Raw genomic sequence first — 15,301 nt, 5'->3', positions numbered from 1 at the left:
GAGTTCCGAACCTCTCTGCCAATAACTGCTAGTTTTCAGTTTTCCCCTTCCCAGTCAGACCACTCTCAGACAGTCCTAGCTAAATTCTTGCATGAGAAATTGCTCTTTGCTATGAAGCTATTTTTGTTTCTTTTTGAACAATTTAATTCAAAACAATCACAGTAAGGTTTTGTTACCCAGAAATGATTTGATATTGAGATAAAAAAAAAATATATGCTCCATTGGAACTTTAAAGCACTTTGATAGAAAGCTGATGTAACTGGGATTTTTTTCTCCCTTTTATGATTATAGGTATATTGGAAGGAGCTGTTGCTGTCACCGTTGGCAGTTTCTACTTCAATTGGCATAATTTTCCATGTTGGCCTGTTTCTGTGAAATTACTCAGGTTTGGCAGGGCTTTCATCCTTTGTTACTTCTGAGATGTTCTCTTTTATTGGTAAAGATTACAGAGCAGGAACCTGCCTTTCACTGTGGATGGATTGGAAAGGCAGGCTCCACTTTTCTTGTGAAACATTGCTGCATAATAGATGCAATGTGAGACTATTTGCAGTACAGGTGAAGAAGACTGGGGCTGTATAACTCAACCTTTCAGCCTCCATGAAAGAAATATACATTTTGAGCTTTGTTCTATTATCAATGGGAGGATGGTGAGGTGAGAACTGGTTTGGCTTTCAAGCAGACTGACATGGGACCCAATACAATCAAACTCGTTTTGAAGTCTTCATGATATTCATGGTGGAGAGTGTACCCATTGAAAACATCCAAAAATAGGATGAATTCAAGGTGGCTCCTCCTTTTAACAAACAAAATTCCAGGTTGAGCTTACATAATCATAGGCTTAATTCCAAACGTATGAGTATTGGCACAGGAGTCACACATAGAGCCTTCCATATTTCAGAAGAAAACAAGTGTGTGCACTGGCACTATTGTAAAAAAAAAAAAGCTGCTACATAAATATTGCTATGGCAAGTTTTTGGCAGCTGGGTTAATACTGTAGGCACAGTATTAAACTCCTGGAAATGGCCAAAAAAGAGTAGAACCAGCTCACCTGTTTTTACACTATAATTTGACTATTAGATGTTCAATGTTGATTTTGGAAGAAATATTTGAAAAGGAATAAAGCAAGAGTTCAATTCCAGTAACAGGGTTCACCTTAAAATGAGGGACAGACGTACATGAATCACAAGAAATAAACAATCATCTTCAGAAAGAACTTTCTCAAAGTCACCTAAATAACTAGGGCTTTACAGTGATGGTGGAAACATGGAGTATTTTGGAGGTTTAATGGGTTAATATCTTCTTAGAAGGGGCATGGAGGGACGTGTCAAAATGCTACATTTTTGCACTTTACCAAGTCGGTATTCCTATTGAAAATCAGATTTATTGATTTCTCCAAATCAAATCACATTTTATTTGTCACGCGCATACGGGTTTACTGTGAAATACTTGCTTACGAGCCCTTCCCATTGATGCAGATTTTAAAAAATACAATAAATAAAAGTAACTCTATAAGAGGAATAAAATGCACAAGAACGAAGCTATATACAGGGAGTACCAGTACCAGATCAGTGTGCAGGGGTACGAGGTATTTGAGGTAGATATGTACATAGAGGCAGGGTAAAGTGACTAGGCATCAGAATAAATAATAATAAGAGTAAGAATAAAAAACAGAGTAGCAGCTGCATATGTTGAGTGTGAAAGTATATATATATATATATTTTTTTTTACCTTTATTTTACTAGGCAAGTCAATTAAGAACAAATTCTTATTTTCAATGACAGCCTAGGAACAGTGGGTTAACTTCCTGTTCAAGGGCAGAACGACAGATTTTGTACCTTGTCAGCTCGGGGATTTGAACTTGCAACCTTTCGGTTATTAGTCCAATGCTCTAACCACTAGGCTACACTGCCGCCCCATATGTGTGTGTACAGAGTCTTCAGGAAGTTTTCATACCCTTTAACTTATTTTGTTGTTACAGACGGAATGAAAAATGTATTAAATAGATTTTCTTTCCAACTACACACTATACCCCATAATGACAAAGTGAAAACATGTTTTTAGAAATTTTAGCAAATGTATAATAAATGAAATCCCACTTGCTGGCCAAGAGATTTGTTCGTGGAGTTTTCATTCATTTAATTTCAGTACACTTATCTTAAGTCCTCCCTTTAAATACGGTACACCTTTTAGTTCGAATGTTGTATATCGGTGTTGTATAAATGAGGTATAAATATATGCATATTTGTCTCCATTTCAGCACCAATTGGTAGATTGAAAAATACTCTGATCTTGTCGATTATTTAGGTTTAGGAAAGTATTTATGAACCATAAAAAAAACAGGTTTGGAGAGCCTTTATGAACATATGGAAGAAAGTTGCCACATTTAGTTCTTCAACCCATGGTAATGTTGGAAGACTAGTGTCCATACTGTACAGTGCCTTCAGGAAGTATTCATACCCTTTAACTTATTCCACATTTTGTTGTGTTACAGACTGAATACAATTTTTATTAAATGCATGTTTTTCTCTCATCCATCTACACATAATAACCCATAATGACAAAGTGAAAACATGTTTTTAGAAATGTTTGCAAATGTATTGAAAATGAAATAAAGATATATATAATTTACATAAGTATTCACACCCCTGAGTCAATACATGTTAGAATCCTCTTTGGCTGCGGTGACAGCTGTGAGTCTTTCTGGTTAAGTCTCTAAGAGCTTTGCGTACCTGGATTGTACAATATTTGCACTAATTCTTTAAGCTCCATCAAGTTGGTTGTTGATCATCTCCCTGTGTCTGTTGGAAAGCAGACTGAAGCAAGTTTTCCTCTAGGATTTTGCCTGTGCTTAGCTCTATTCCATTTCTTTCTATCCTAAAAAAAACACTGTAGTCCTTCCCGATGACAAGTATACCCATAACTTCATGCAGCCACCACCATGCTTGAAAATATGAAGAGTGATACTCAGTGATGTGTTGTGTTGGATTTACCCCAAACATAATGCTTTGTATTCAGGGCATAAACATAATATCTTAGCCAAATTGTTTACAGTTTTATGCTAGTGTCTTATTGCAAACAGGATGCATGTTTGCAATATTTTTTTATTCTGTACAGGATTCCTTATTTTCATTCTATAATTTAGGTTAGTATTGTGGAGTATTGTTGATCCATCCTCAGTTTTCACAAATCACAGCCATTAAACTATGTAACTGTTTTAATGTCACCGTTGGCCTCATGGGGACATCCCTGAATGGTAATCCCTGAACAGTATTATGTTTGAGGTACAGAGAGGAGGTACAGTAGTCATTCAAAAATCATGTTAAACACTATTATTGCACATAGAGTGAGTCTATTCAACTTATTAACTTATTACATTTTTAATCATTAACTTATTTAGGCTTGCCATAACAAAGTGGTTGAATAGTTATTAACTCAATATATTTCAACTTTTCATTCGTAATTCATTTGTAAAAATGTCTCTAAATACAATTACACTTTGACATTATGGTATTGTGTGTAGGCCAGTGACACAAAATCTCAATTTAACAAAATGTGGAAAAAGTCAAGGGGTATGAATACTTTCTGAAGGCACCGTATGTATGTGTGTGTTGTGTTGGTATGCGTGTGTGTGTTATGTAGTGTATGTGAATTTGTGTGGGTTTTGTGTGAGAGTGTCAGTGGAGTGTGTGAGTGAGTGTATATATAGTCTTGTGAGTCAGTGCAAGATAGGGTCAATGCAGATAATTCAATGGTTACATGGACTATTTAGCAGTCTTATAGCTATTTAGCGGTCTTACACTGTAAAAAAAAGAAGAAAAAAGACCCATAAATTTAGTAAAATAACTAACTTATTAAAAACTGGTTCCGCAGCCATTTTTTTTGTTTGCTAAACTTTTCATTCCAAGTGTTACCTTTACTACTATAGCCAATATAAATGCACTGACTAACACATTCATAAATGGCAAAAAAGACAGTAAAAAAAATAAAACATAAAGAATAAGGTTTTAAAGTGTTTGTCCTATATCTTGGAGACATAAGAAAATTCAGGAAATATTTTCATTTTTTTTTGGACACATATTTAACCCCTTATTTTTGTTGCCACAAAACTACCGTGATACTTCCATTCGTTTGTATGGGTTACCTTCAGATGAGTCCCGTCACATTCGTGAGAGCAAAACGGAGAACACACTCATGTTCGTTAGTCTCCCCTTTACATAGAGTGACAATGCTCTCATCAAGTCAATGCTCTCATCAAGTCAATGCTCTCATCAAGTCAATGCTCTCATCAAGTCAATGCTCTCATCAAGTCAATGCTCTCATCAAGTCAATGCTCTCATCAAGTCAATGCTTTCATCAAGTCAATGCTCTCATCAAGTCAATGCTCTCATCAAGTCAATGCTCTCATCAAGTCAATGCTCTCATCAAGTCAATGCTCTCATCAAGTCAATGCTCTCATCAAGTCAATGCTCTCATCAAGTCAATGCTTTCATCAAGTCAATGCTCTCATCAAGTCAATGCTCTCATCAAGTCAATGCTCTCATCAAGTCAATGCTCTCATCAAGTCAATGCTCTCATCAAGTTTGTTTGTTTATTTGTCATATGCACATGAAAGTTATGGAGTCACTACATGACCCTTAATGTACAGTATCATGTTCTTTTAACAAAATATATTGTAGCGGTGGCAGCCAATTAGAAGACTTGGAGGAGAGGTTAAATCTTAACGATTTTTTGGCCACTCCATCCAGTTAATGTGTTCTGTTTTGTTCTGTAGTTTAAGGTTAAGCTTGTACACTGCCAGTTCTGTGGTCCTAATGGTACCAAATAACCTATTAAAGGTTCATTGTTAAGACAATATGATTTGGCAAATGTATTATGTTTTCTATACACTTTTATAAAAAAATAATAATTATGGCCTCCTGAGTGGCACAGTGGTCTAAGGCACTGCATCACAGTGCTTGAGTTACAGACCCGGGTTCAATCCTGGACTGTATCAAAAACGGCCATTACTGGGAGTCCCATAGGGTGGTGCACAGTTGGGTTTAGGGGAGGTTTGGCCGGGGGGGGGGGCTTTACTTGGCTCATTGCGCTCTAGCAACTCCTTGTGGCGGCCCGGGTGCAGTTAACCAGTGTTCCCTCTGACACATTGGTTAAGCGGACGGGTGTTAACCTCTATTGGATTGGTATCCCCCCACGGCACTGTTGAGCTAATGTGAAAAATAAGCCATATCTCAGACTGGCAAATAAAAAATAAAATATTTAGAACACAGACACTGGACAGAGCTATGGCTTTTCCTTTGCAACTCTGCCTAGAAGGCCAGCATCCCGGAGTTGCCTCTTCACTGTTGACGTTGAGACTGGGGTTTTGCAGGTACTATTTAATAAAGCTGACAGTTGAGGAATTGTGAGGCGTCTGTTTCTCAAACTAGACACTCTAATGTACTTGTCCTCTTGCTCAGTTGTGCACCGGGGCCTCCCACTCCTCCCACTCCTCTTTCTATTCTGGCTAGAGCCAGTTTGCTCTGTTCTGTGTAGGAAGTAGTACACAGCGTTGTACAAGATCTTCAGTTTCTTGGCAATTTCACGCATGGAATAGCCTTCATTTCTAAGAACAAGAATAGACTGACAAGTTTCAGAAGAAAGTGATTTGTTTCTGGCCATTTTGAGCCTGTAATTGGACCCACAAATGCTGATGCTCCAGATACTCAACTAGTCAAAATATGTCCAGTTTTATAGCTTCTTTAATCCTTAACAACAGTTTTCAGCTGTGCTAACATAATTTCAAAATGGTTTTCAAATGATCAATTAGCCTTTTAAAATGATCAACTTGGATTAGCTAACACAAGGTGCCATTGGAACACAGGAGTGATGGTTGCTGATAATGGGCCTCTGTACGCATATGTAGATATTCCATAAAAAATCAGCCGTTTCCAGCTACGATAGTCATTTACATCATGAACAATGTCTACACTGTATTTCTGATCAATTTGATGTTATTTTAATGGACAAAAAAGTTGATTTTCTTTCAAAAACAAGAACATTTCTAAGTGATCCAAACTTTTGAACAGTAGTGAATATGTATAATTATTACAAATACATTTAAATGGGTGTTGTATTTGGAAATATTTTACAAAACATTTCCAAATACATTTTTTCAAATATATTTATCAAATATTGATAAATATGTGAAACCATATTCTAAAATACATTATTTAATGTTTTTCAGAATATATTTTGAAATTGGTTTAATTCATTTTCCAATCCATTTCACAAATAGTGTGATATACATTTTACATACATGTGTGTATATATACAGTACATTTGAAATACATTTCGTAATATATGTTGGAATGTATTTAAAATGTATTAGATATTTTCATATACAGTATATACATTATTTGGCCAAATGTAAATATTTCACATGTATCCTACATTTTCTTATTAAAAAACTATATTTTATATGTTACATATATGAGTACAGCAGTACCAAGGCAGCTCAGACTCTGTCAATGACAGGCAAGAGGACGGTGGGCTCAGTCTCCTTCTCTTCTACTCTGTGACAGCATTAACAGTGGAGGCAGCAGATAGGGGTCCTTACAGCTGTGCGATCCTCCACCATCACAGTTGCCCCCTGTCAAACACAGCCTCTTATCAGAACGCTGTCTTCAGCTTGCACAACACCTCCTTCCCTATATTCAGGGCCAAGTCGAGTGAGGTACACAAACTAATTTCACGTCAGCTTACATTTTGGTTGTTGTTCAGCAAAAGCGAGATAAGAGGATGAGAAAATAAAGGGAACAAGACCAACAGGGATGCCTGGCTGGGCTGGCCAGCAGGGGTGCTGTGCTGTGGAGGGTAGGGAACGGCAGGGCTTAGACTGGACAGCTCACTAAATGAAAAGGTGATGGATCAATAAAGGGCTGTGGCTGAGAATCTCTTATCAGCTGTGCAATGAGAAACTCCAGTGCCTGGCCATGCGATGATCTAGAGGCACCGGGGTTCAGTGGCCTTGTGCCTTATCGCTCCTCGTTACTGCAGAAACCATTTTCCACCACGAGGACTTAGTGTACCCAGGCACCCCCGAACAGGAGCAGCTAGTCAATAATGCAGGACCTTTTCCTCCGCCATAGGATATTCAGCACAACACATGCCTGGATGAAGAAAACCTTTTAGAACACCGTCAAACTTTAGTTGAGTTTTTTTGTGATGGGTTGAGGCACCCTATCTCTCTTGCCTCTTGGTGCAAAAAAATATATATATGTCTTTGCTTTTTTCTGATGACGTGCATGTCACAGTCAGAGAAACACTTGTCAAACTGTTTCATGACACATTAAAGAGGTTTTTAAAAAGCACCAGTCTGTCATGAATGTAGATGATGCACAAGGATACACCTATTGCTATGCACATATGCACACCGGTGCACTTAATACCTTTTCATTCATTGGGAATAATCTTGCGGTATATTTTTTGCAAAGTCTGTGACTGATGTGATGCTCTGTCTGTGTCTGCTAGTTGGTTTAACCAGGGATATATTGATTTTGCAATATGCTGCCAGATCTGCAATTACAGTATTAGTTTATATCTGGAATTCATTCATACTGGAATTCATTCTAACTGATTCATTTGTTTTAAAAAATCTGATTCAAATCTGAAACAAATTATTTTGCTCAAATACAGATGTAGGATCATAATTTGATCACTCTTTTGTTGCTGAGAATTTTCCTGCACAGAACAAAATGCACATTTATGGTGTATTTTAGGTTTATAATGGTTTCTAAAGTTTTCAGAAAAATATCCATTAATTACATATAATCCACATAAATGTTTGCATTTCCTGTTGCGAGAGGATTATTTTCCTGCTGTAGCAAATTGGCTCAAATGAAGATCCTTCATCTTTACTGATACAGTTTGCTGGGTTGTGTGGCTTTAACCTGTCGAGTTGACTTCATGGATATTTACTGCAAACACTTCTTCCCGAGCTGACCTCAACGCTCTGCAGTTTTAATAGCTTGTTGTGACTGTCTGTACTGTGGCATCCTGTCTAGCAAGCATCAGCTTTTTCTTCTCGCATTGCTTGGTGCTGAAAGCTATGCTTTTTTCTCCCTCTGAAAGTACCACTGGGATGGCTGCCATATATAATAGCCATAGACTTCCAAGCAGTGCAAAGATTGGTTTTATATGAAAAAGTATGTCATAGTCTGCTGTCTCTTGAGAATTGTGCTGGGAGGAGACAATCTAATAGAGATCTAGGATCTTAATTTGAGCCAGTTTGCTACAGCAGGAAAATAATCTTGCAGCAAAACAGAAATGTTAATTATTATGTGGATTATAATTAATAGACATGTTTGCACCTGCAACCTGGGTGATCAAATTAAAATCCTACATCTGTAGCTGTATTTTTATAGGTCCTTTCTCAATGGTGGAAAGTGATTGCAAGATATCTGTACAATGGCTAAGGTTGGATTCCATTGGCTTTCAAATAATGGGGGTCCTGTAAATCTTTACACCCTGTTAAGACATTTGATGATACGTTGCTGTGAATTTACTGTAAACAAGAAAAGAGGATTTCAACACCCACCATCTTAGATTGTTCTGAAATTGGTTATGTAGTTAGTAACTGATACAATAAGCATTCCTGCAACTTTATTTTTTTGAAAAATAATTTGATTTCTGAGAAATTAAGCTAATTGATTGCACCCAAATTGGCCATTTTCATTTATCTGACTTTTATTGGCCATTTTCATTTATAGGAGTTTATAGGATAATATTCAATAAATATAGTACCCAACATCTGATTTGGACCGAACTTCTTCCTACTAATGAGTAAAACATGGAAAATCTCTAAAATCTCTAAAAAGAATCTACGGACCCCCTCACCCCACGCCAATCCCAAACCAGTATAAGTTTCAAGTCTCTATGTTTGACAAGTAGTATGAAGCTTTAGTTTTGTATTGATTTTCCATACTATGTAATGTATTCCCTGTGAATCTGGTGATGTTCCCCCCCCATTCAGAGAAATTAGTCATTGAAGTTGCTTACATTGTTTACCATGAAGTAGTGTTTTGACCATTAGATGCTGCTGTTCCTGCTATACCGCCTCACTATTTCATCCACTTCTCTGGTCTCTTGTGTTTATTAAACAGATCACAACATTTCCTTTGCAACTTTGGGAAGAAAACCAATCGATTTGGCTCATGAAGAAAATACATTGTGTGGTCAGCCTCACAATTCAAGTCCTCCGTGAAAGCAATTCAGGTCTTCTCTTACGCTTCATCTGTGTCCAAGAAACGGCCCCTTTGTGTATGGTTTATTCCCTTCACAAAAGGTCTAGATTAGTTACTGTTAGACCATTCCAGTTGAACAAGCAAATGATTAGGCTACAGCAGTTCTAATAGATTCAGTCTTATGGTCGTCAATGGTAAAAGTCCCAAACACACTCTGTGAAGTGTTTGGTAATGGTATTAGGTTGGGTTGGTTGGTCAATGCCACTAATCACAATACATATAGAGATGTTTCCTGATATTTTTGTTGTGGTTGACAAAGTTGCAACGGGAATGTTGTGATCTATTTAATAAACACAAGAGACGAGCAAAATGGAGACTTCAATTACTAATTTCTCTGAACAGTGGTGGGAAAAAACATCACCAGATCCACAGGGAGGGAATGCATTACAAAGCCATGCAATATATTGCATTATATTATTGTATTAGTGTTGTCACAACATTTTAGTCCCCTATCCCATTTCTCTATCAACGTTTATGGGCTTGTAGGAAAAGTCTTCATATTATAATTGCACCATAGGGATAGCCTTTCAGAGAGCTGTCACTTGTGGACTATTTAAGGATTTTTGGGTGGAAGCATTATGTTTCTAAGAGAAGGACAAACTGAATTGCTTTCACAGAGGACTGGCTTGAACTATGAGGATGACCACACTATTGTATCTTTATTTAACTAGGCAAGTCAGTTAAGAATAATTTCTTATTTTCAATGACAGCCTAGGAACAGTGAGTTAACTGCCTTGTTCAGGGGTAGAACAACAGATTTTTACATTGACAACTCAGGGATTCGATCTTGCAACCTTTTGGTTATTAGTCCAACGCTTTAACCACTAGGCGACCTGCCGCCCTCATGTTTTCATCATGAGCACAATCTATTGGTTTTCTTCCCAAAGTTGCAAAGGAAATGTTGTGATCTATTTAATAAACCCAAGAGACAAGCAAAATGGAGAAAATAGTGAGGCGGTATAGCAGGAACAGCATCAACTAATGCTCCAAATATGGCACTTCCACACTACTTGATGGTAATCAATGCAAGCGACTTCAATTACTAATTTCTCTAAACAGTGGAGGAAAAAAACATCACCAGATTCACAGGGAATACAGGGAAACTGCTTATACTACATAAACATAAAGAATGTATACAGTATACTGGTTGTTGGGATGGGATTGTTGTGTGGAGTGTGGGTGGCTTTAAACCTTTTTTATTTTATTCCTAATGTCTTACTCATTGGTAGGAAAATGTTTTGTCCAGATCGAATTTTGGGTACTACAGAATATTTATTGAATATTGTCTAAATCCTATAAATTACATTTAAAATCGCCAATTTGGGTGCAATCAATATATTAATTTCTCAAAAATCAGGAATGCCAATCTAACCTGTTTCTAACTACAGAAACGATTTCAGAACAATCAGAGATAGTGGTTGTCATGGCTTGCTGAAATGACATGAAATGACTCTTATGTCAATACTTACCTACATCTTTGAGTGCAGTGTACAGTTTTAGCTTTCAATTTATGGTCAGAAAATGCACACATTCTGTTTAGTTCTTACAGTGTCCAAATACAGTATTAATTTGGGAACCACCGCTTAGTGCCTGAAATTACGATGGCTTAATTTACATAATAATTAGCTGTGGGGACTTTTACGATAGAGAAAATAATGCTGGAGCTGTGAGCATTTCTTCGGAGAGGTCTAATAGTCCCAAAACTAGCATCTGTGCCAGGGGATTTTTTAATTTAGGTGACTACGGCCTGCTTCTGAGTCCGGTGGGCAATGCCCACATCCCAGAACATATCGGGCAATGCTAATAATATGACTGTCTAGTTGGAATTGCTCTGATGAAATGACTAGAATACAAATAGATTATATTGTGTGAATTAGCGTTATCTATTGTTTTGTTCACAAGCATCATTCTCTCGCTCTCTCTCTCTATTCGTCTGTGTCATTCAGTTGTTGGTTCTTTGACTTTGGAGTCATAATTCGTCTGTTATTTAAAAGCCATCTGGTTTGAAGATGCTTTGTCTACAAATTATCACTTCTTCTGTTTAAAAAAAAACTGTGCCCTATTAGACTCCAGTCTCACTGTTGCCGGTCTGACAGCCTTCACAAGCCTCACAAATTCTAAATTGCTCATAGCCATTATTACAACCATATTATATTCCTCTTGTTTCCATGAATTAACTGCACATATCAACTGGCAAATACCTGCAGTCCATAAAATGTGTTGGTGAAGCACGTAGTAATGCAATGTAAAACCTTTGAGGATAATGGCACGTTTTAAAGGCAATGAAAGCAAATACGTTGGTTCTATCAAATTGGGGTATCCTTTTACGATAAGAGAGACTTACAGTGTAGTAACCGTAGGAGGAAAGCACATCCTGCACTGGAGACGAGTTCTGTCTGATCTCATCTGCAGTAGGCATTCCACAAGGTTACATGTCATGTCAGCACTGGCATGAGAGACCTGTGTCAATTGCCCTTTCAAGCATGCAAATCCACTCTGAGATCTCTAGCACAGGCCGAGTGGCAATTCCCAGGTGTCCTCATATGTGATTAGTTCCATTTGTTCTGTTAGTGTGGAGGATTTTTTGCTCAACCCACCAATGTTTTATTAATTTGTGAAATAGTCCAACCCCCACCCCCCACTCTCTCATTTCCTCCCTCCCTCCATCGTTTTCCTTCCTCTTCCTCTCTCTGGTCTGTGCTTCCAGAAGAGGATTGAAATTGAACTGGTAAAAAGCTACCCAATTTGAGATAAATCTCCAGCTGGTGTGTAATCCAGCTGCTCTCCACTTTTAGATTAGCAAAGTGTGCTTTACTCATAGGGGGAAATGCAGAGTTTTTGATGTAAATTGACTGAGTGTCATAAGTGCATTATATCCATTTCACTTAATAAATATTGGTTTCTGTGGGGCTGTATAATCCCTTTGGCGTTTGCCCTGATGTCTTTGAATTCCGTTTTTCATTCAAATACATGAAGAAAAGAGAATGTCACCGTTCTTATGCAGTTAGATGTCTGAACAGAGATGAAATGTTATGGCACAGCCAGCGAAAACGAAACCAGGATCTTCTACACTGTTAAGACTTGCAAAACTGATTTATTTTAAGGTTTGCAAATATGGCCACGGCCATTTTATAAAAGGTAGTGTGTTGCTGCCTCATTCCATAAAATCATACACTACATTTGAACACTACATTTGAATATGTAAAATCAAAATATTCTCGCATTAAAATTAATTCCACAATTCTACTTGTATTATTTTCTTTTCCATTATTTTTAGGTTCTAGCTTTTATAGCAACTGTGAGTAATTTTAAGGGACTGTTTAAATGTGCTACAGTATGCTAAATGATAGCACCTTATTTATTTTGGATGATTTACAGCAGATTGTTTTTTTTCTTCTGTGAACCCCAACAAACTCTCATTACCCACTCATGTCTTTCTCATTTGCAGTTGGCGAACTCTACATTCTGATCCTCTGGCTTCAATTAGTGCCTCCGATAGAGGGTCGAGTGGAGGGCTGCCCAGCGCCATGCATATGCCACAGCGAGCCACGGCCCACCCTGGCCTGCCAGCAGCAGGGCCTCTACTCCATCCCCACAGAGATCCCTGTCCACAGCCAACGAATTTTCCTCCAGAACAACAAGCTAACTGTGGTGCGCTCCACCAGCTTCAGCCCCTGCAGGAACCTTACCGTCCTCTGGCTCTACTCCAACAACATCAGCCACATTGAGGCCGGGGCCTTTTACGGCCTGGAGAGGCTGGAGGAGCTGGACATAGGGGACAATGATTTAAGGATCATCAGCCCCACAGCTTTCAGAGGCCTCTCCAGACTGCACACCCTGCATCTGCACAGGTGTGGCTTGTCTGAGCTGCCTGTGGGTGTGTTTAGGGGACTCTTTTCCCTGCAGCACCTCTATCTCCAGGACAACAGTTTACTAACTCTGCATGACGATACGTTTCTGGACCTGGCTAACCTGACCTACCTGTTCCTCCACAACAACAAGATAAAGACTGTGACGGATCACATGCTGCGCGGCTTGGTAAGCCTGGATCGCTTGCTTCTCCATCAGAATCTAGTGACCTTTGTCCAACGCAAGGCATTTCATGACCTGCGCAAGCTGACCACTTTGTTTCTGTTCTTCAATAATTTAACAGTGTTGACAGGGGAGACCATGGACCCATTGGTGTCCCTCCAGTACCTGCGTCTGAATGGGAACCAGTGGATCTGTGACTGCCGGGCCAGGACCCTGTGGGACTGGTTCAAGGGCTTCAAAGGGTCTAGCTCAGAGCTTGAGTGCCATGTTCCAGCCAGACTGGCTGGGAAAGACCTGAAACGGTTAAAGAGCCCTGACCTGGAGGGTTGTTATGAGAGCTCTCAACATACTTGGGTTAGTGTGTTCAGTTCTAAGGCTCGCTCTGGAAAACTCACCACGGAGAGTCCACTTAGGGCTGGTATTCCTAGGTGCTGCCTCTCAGACAACGACAAATCCTCCATCATCTCCAGTAAGGGTCTTCCAGATCAGTCCTCCTACAACAGCAGACAAATCACCAACAATCCTCTGAAGGAGAAGGAAAACATCTCCAAAACTAAGCTTATGGAAGCTGACCCCAACGAACCCCAGAACAAAGAGAGCCTGAACGATGGGCCAGGAGGAACATTATCTAACAATCTGGACCATTCATCAGAGGATCTAGATCCCTCCAATGACCCTGAAAAAAAGAAAATGTGTACAAAGGAGAACATTTCAGACTCTCTGTGTCTCAAGTCCCAAGGATCTACAATCGGAGCATGGAGGCTTATCATTCTTCTTTTGTTTTGGCTATCCTTAGACTTCTGTTAGGAATTAAAATCACAGAAGGATAATATGGGCCAGTGTAAGGCCAGTACAGGAGGCCCTGCTAAGTACCAGGGGTGGAAAGGGGAAAATATTTCATAGATCTAAAGATATGAATCTGAAAAGAGAAATGGAAGCGCTAAAAAAACACACATCAACAAATGGATGCCTTTCTACAGTATGTCAATTCCAAATGTATATATTTCATGGATTTGTGCCCAGTTGATACTGTATGTTTTGCTCAGCTATGAAAATGACTTCTTCTGGGAGGTCCTAACGTCTCTAAGCTTACTCTGCCAATGGTGGTGACTGGTTATTACAAAGACAATGAAACAGTGCTACTGTTTAAAATCCAGAACCTTTCGAGGTTTCCTTCACAACAACCCCAAAGATGTGACAGATCTTACTCCATGTATTTTTGTTCATCCTTTTTTTTTTTAGAGTGAAACATTGATTTAAATGCAATTTTTATGTTCATAAGTGTAAACGCACAAATGCTTTGGTCTCGATTCAATCCGTCTCGCCGAAGTTCAGCCTTAGCCAGATTGAGCTGACATATGCAGCGTTCACCGTGAATGCAGTCTCCTCGAACGTAGGAACATTGCCTTTAAGTTTCAAACAGGTTGTCATGCTGACATTCAGCACTACAGATTGAACCGAGACCTTGATATTTCTGCGTTTTGTTTTCTTGTCACGCTGTGGTTACAGTTAGCATTCTCAAAAGAGTGCTGTCTATTCGTTCACTCTTCATTCATATGCATTTTATTTTACTTGTGTAAAAGTATAAATATATTACAAATAAAGTATTCTCTTTCTTACATTTGTTATGTTATCTATTCAAGCAAATGAATAATGTAAAGTTAATCTTCCAGCTTGCTTTGTATGAGTAGGAAAAATAGCCTCTGTTCTTGGTTATCAACTCCACAGAAGGGAAAGCATTGTCAATAGTGATTGTCTTGTCTCTGGCAGCTTAGTAACGTAATAACATTTTCTATTTGGATAAATCCAATGTTTAACCTCCTGAGAAACCACCATTTTTTTCTTGATTACGCTGGAATGTATCATGAAGATGTAATTATTGCGAAACCCAAGAGTGGAGACCTGCTGAAAACAACATTGAAACAGACATAAATCAATGCGGGGTTGCCGATGCACCGCCACGCTGTGAATTCAAGGCCAATCTCAGG

At 38.6% G+C, this 15,301-nt stretch overlaps 1 protein-coding gene across 1 annotated transcript in view; it reads left to right on the top strand.

Annotated features, from left to right (window-relative positions):
* Positions 1 to 14,932, top strand: part of LOC112219472 (reticulon-4 receptor) — a 35,199-nt gene extending 20,267 nt beyond the window's left edge. The window contains exon 2 of the mRNA XM_024380740.2: positions 12,730 to 14,932. Coding sequence (XP_024236508.1) covers positions 12,730 to 14,120 — 1,391 coding nt within the window. The 3' untranslated portion in view covers positions 14,121 to 14,932. The remainder of the gene's footprint in view (positions 1 to 12,729) is intronic.
* The last annotated feature ends 369 nt before the right edge of the window (positions 14,933 to 15,301 follow it).

Source organism: Oncorhynchus tshawytscha, linkage group LG20, assembly GCF_018296145.1.
Source record: "Oncorhynchus tshawytscha isolate Ot180627B linkage group LG20, Otsh_v2.0, whole genome shotgun sequence".
Lineage (NCBI taxonomy): Eukaryota > Metazoa > Chordata > Actinopteri > Salmoniformes > Salmonidae > Oncorhynchus > Oncorhynchus tshawytscha.
The sequence above is the reverse complement of the archived record's forward strand: the minus strand, read 5'-3'. Positions and strand labels throughout refer to the sequence as shown.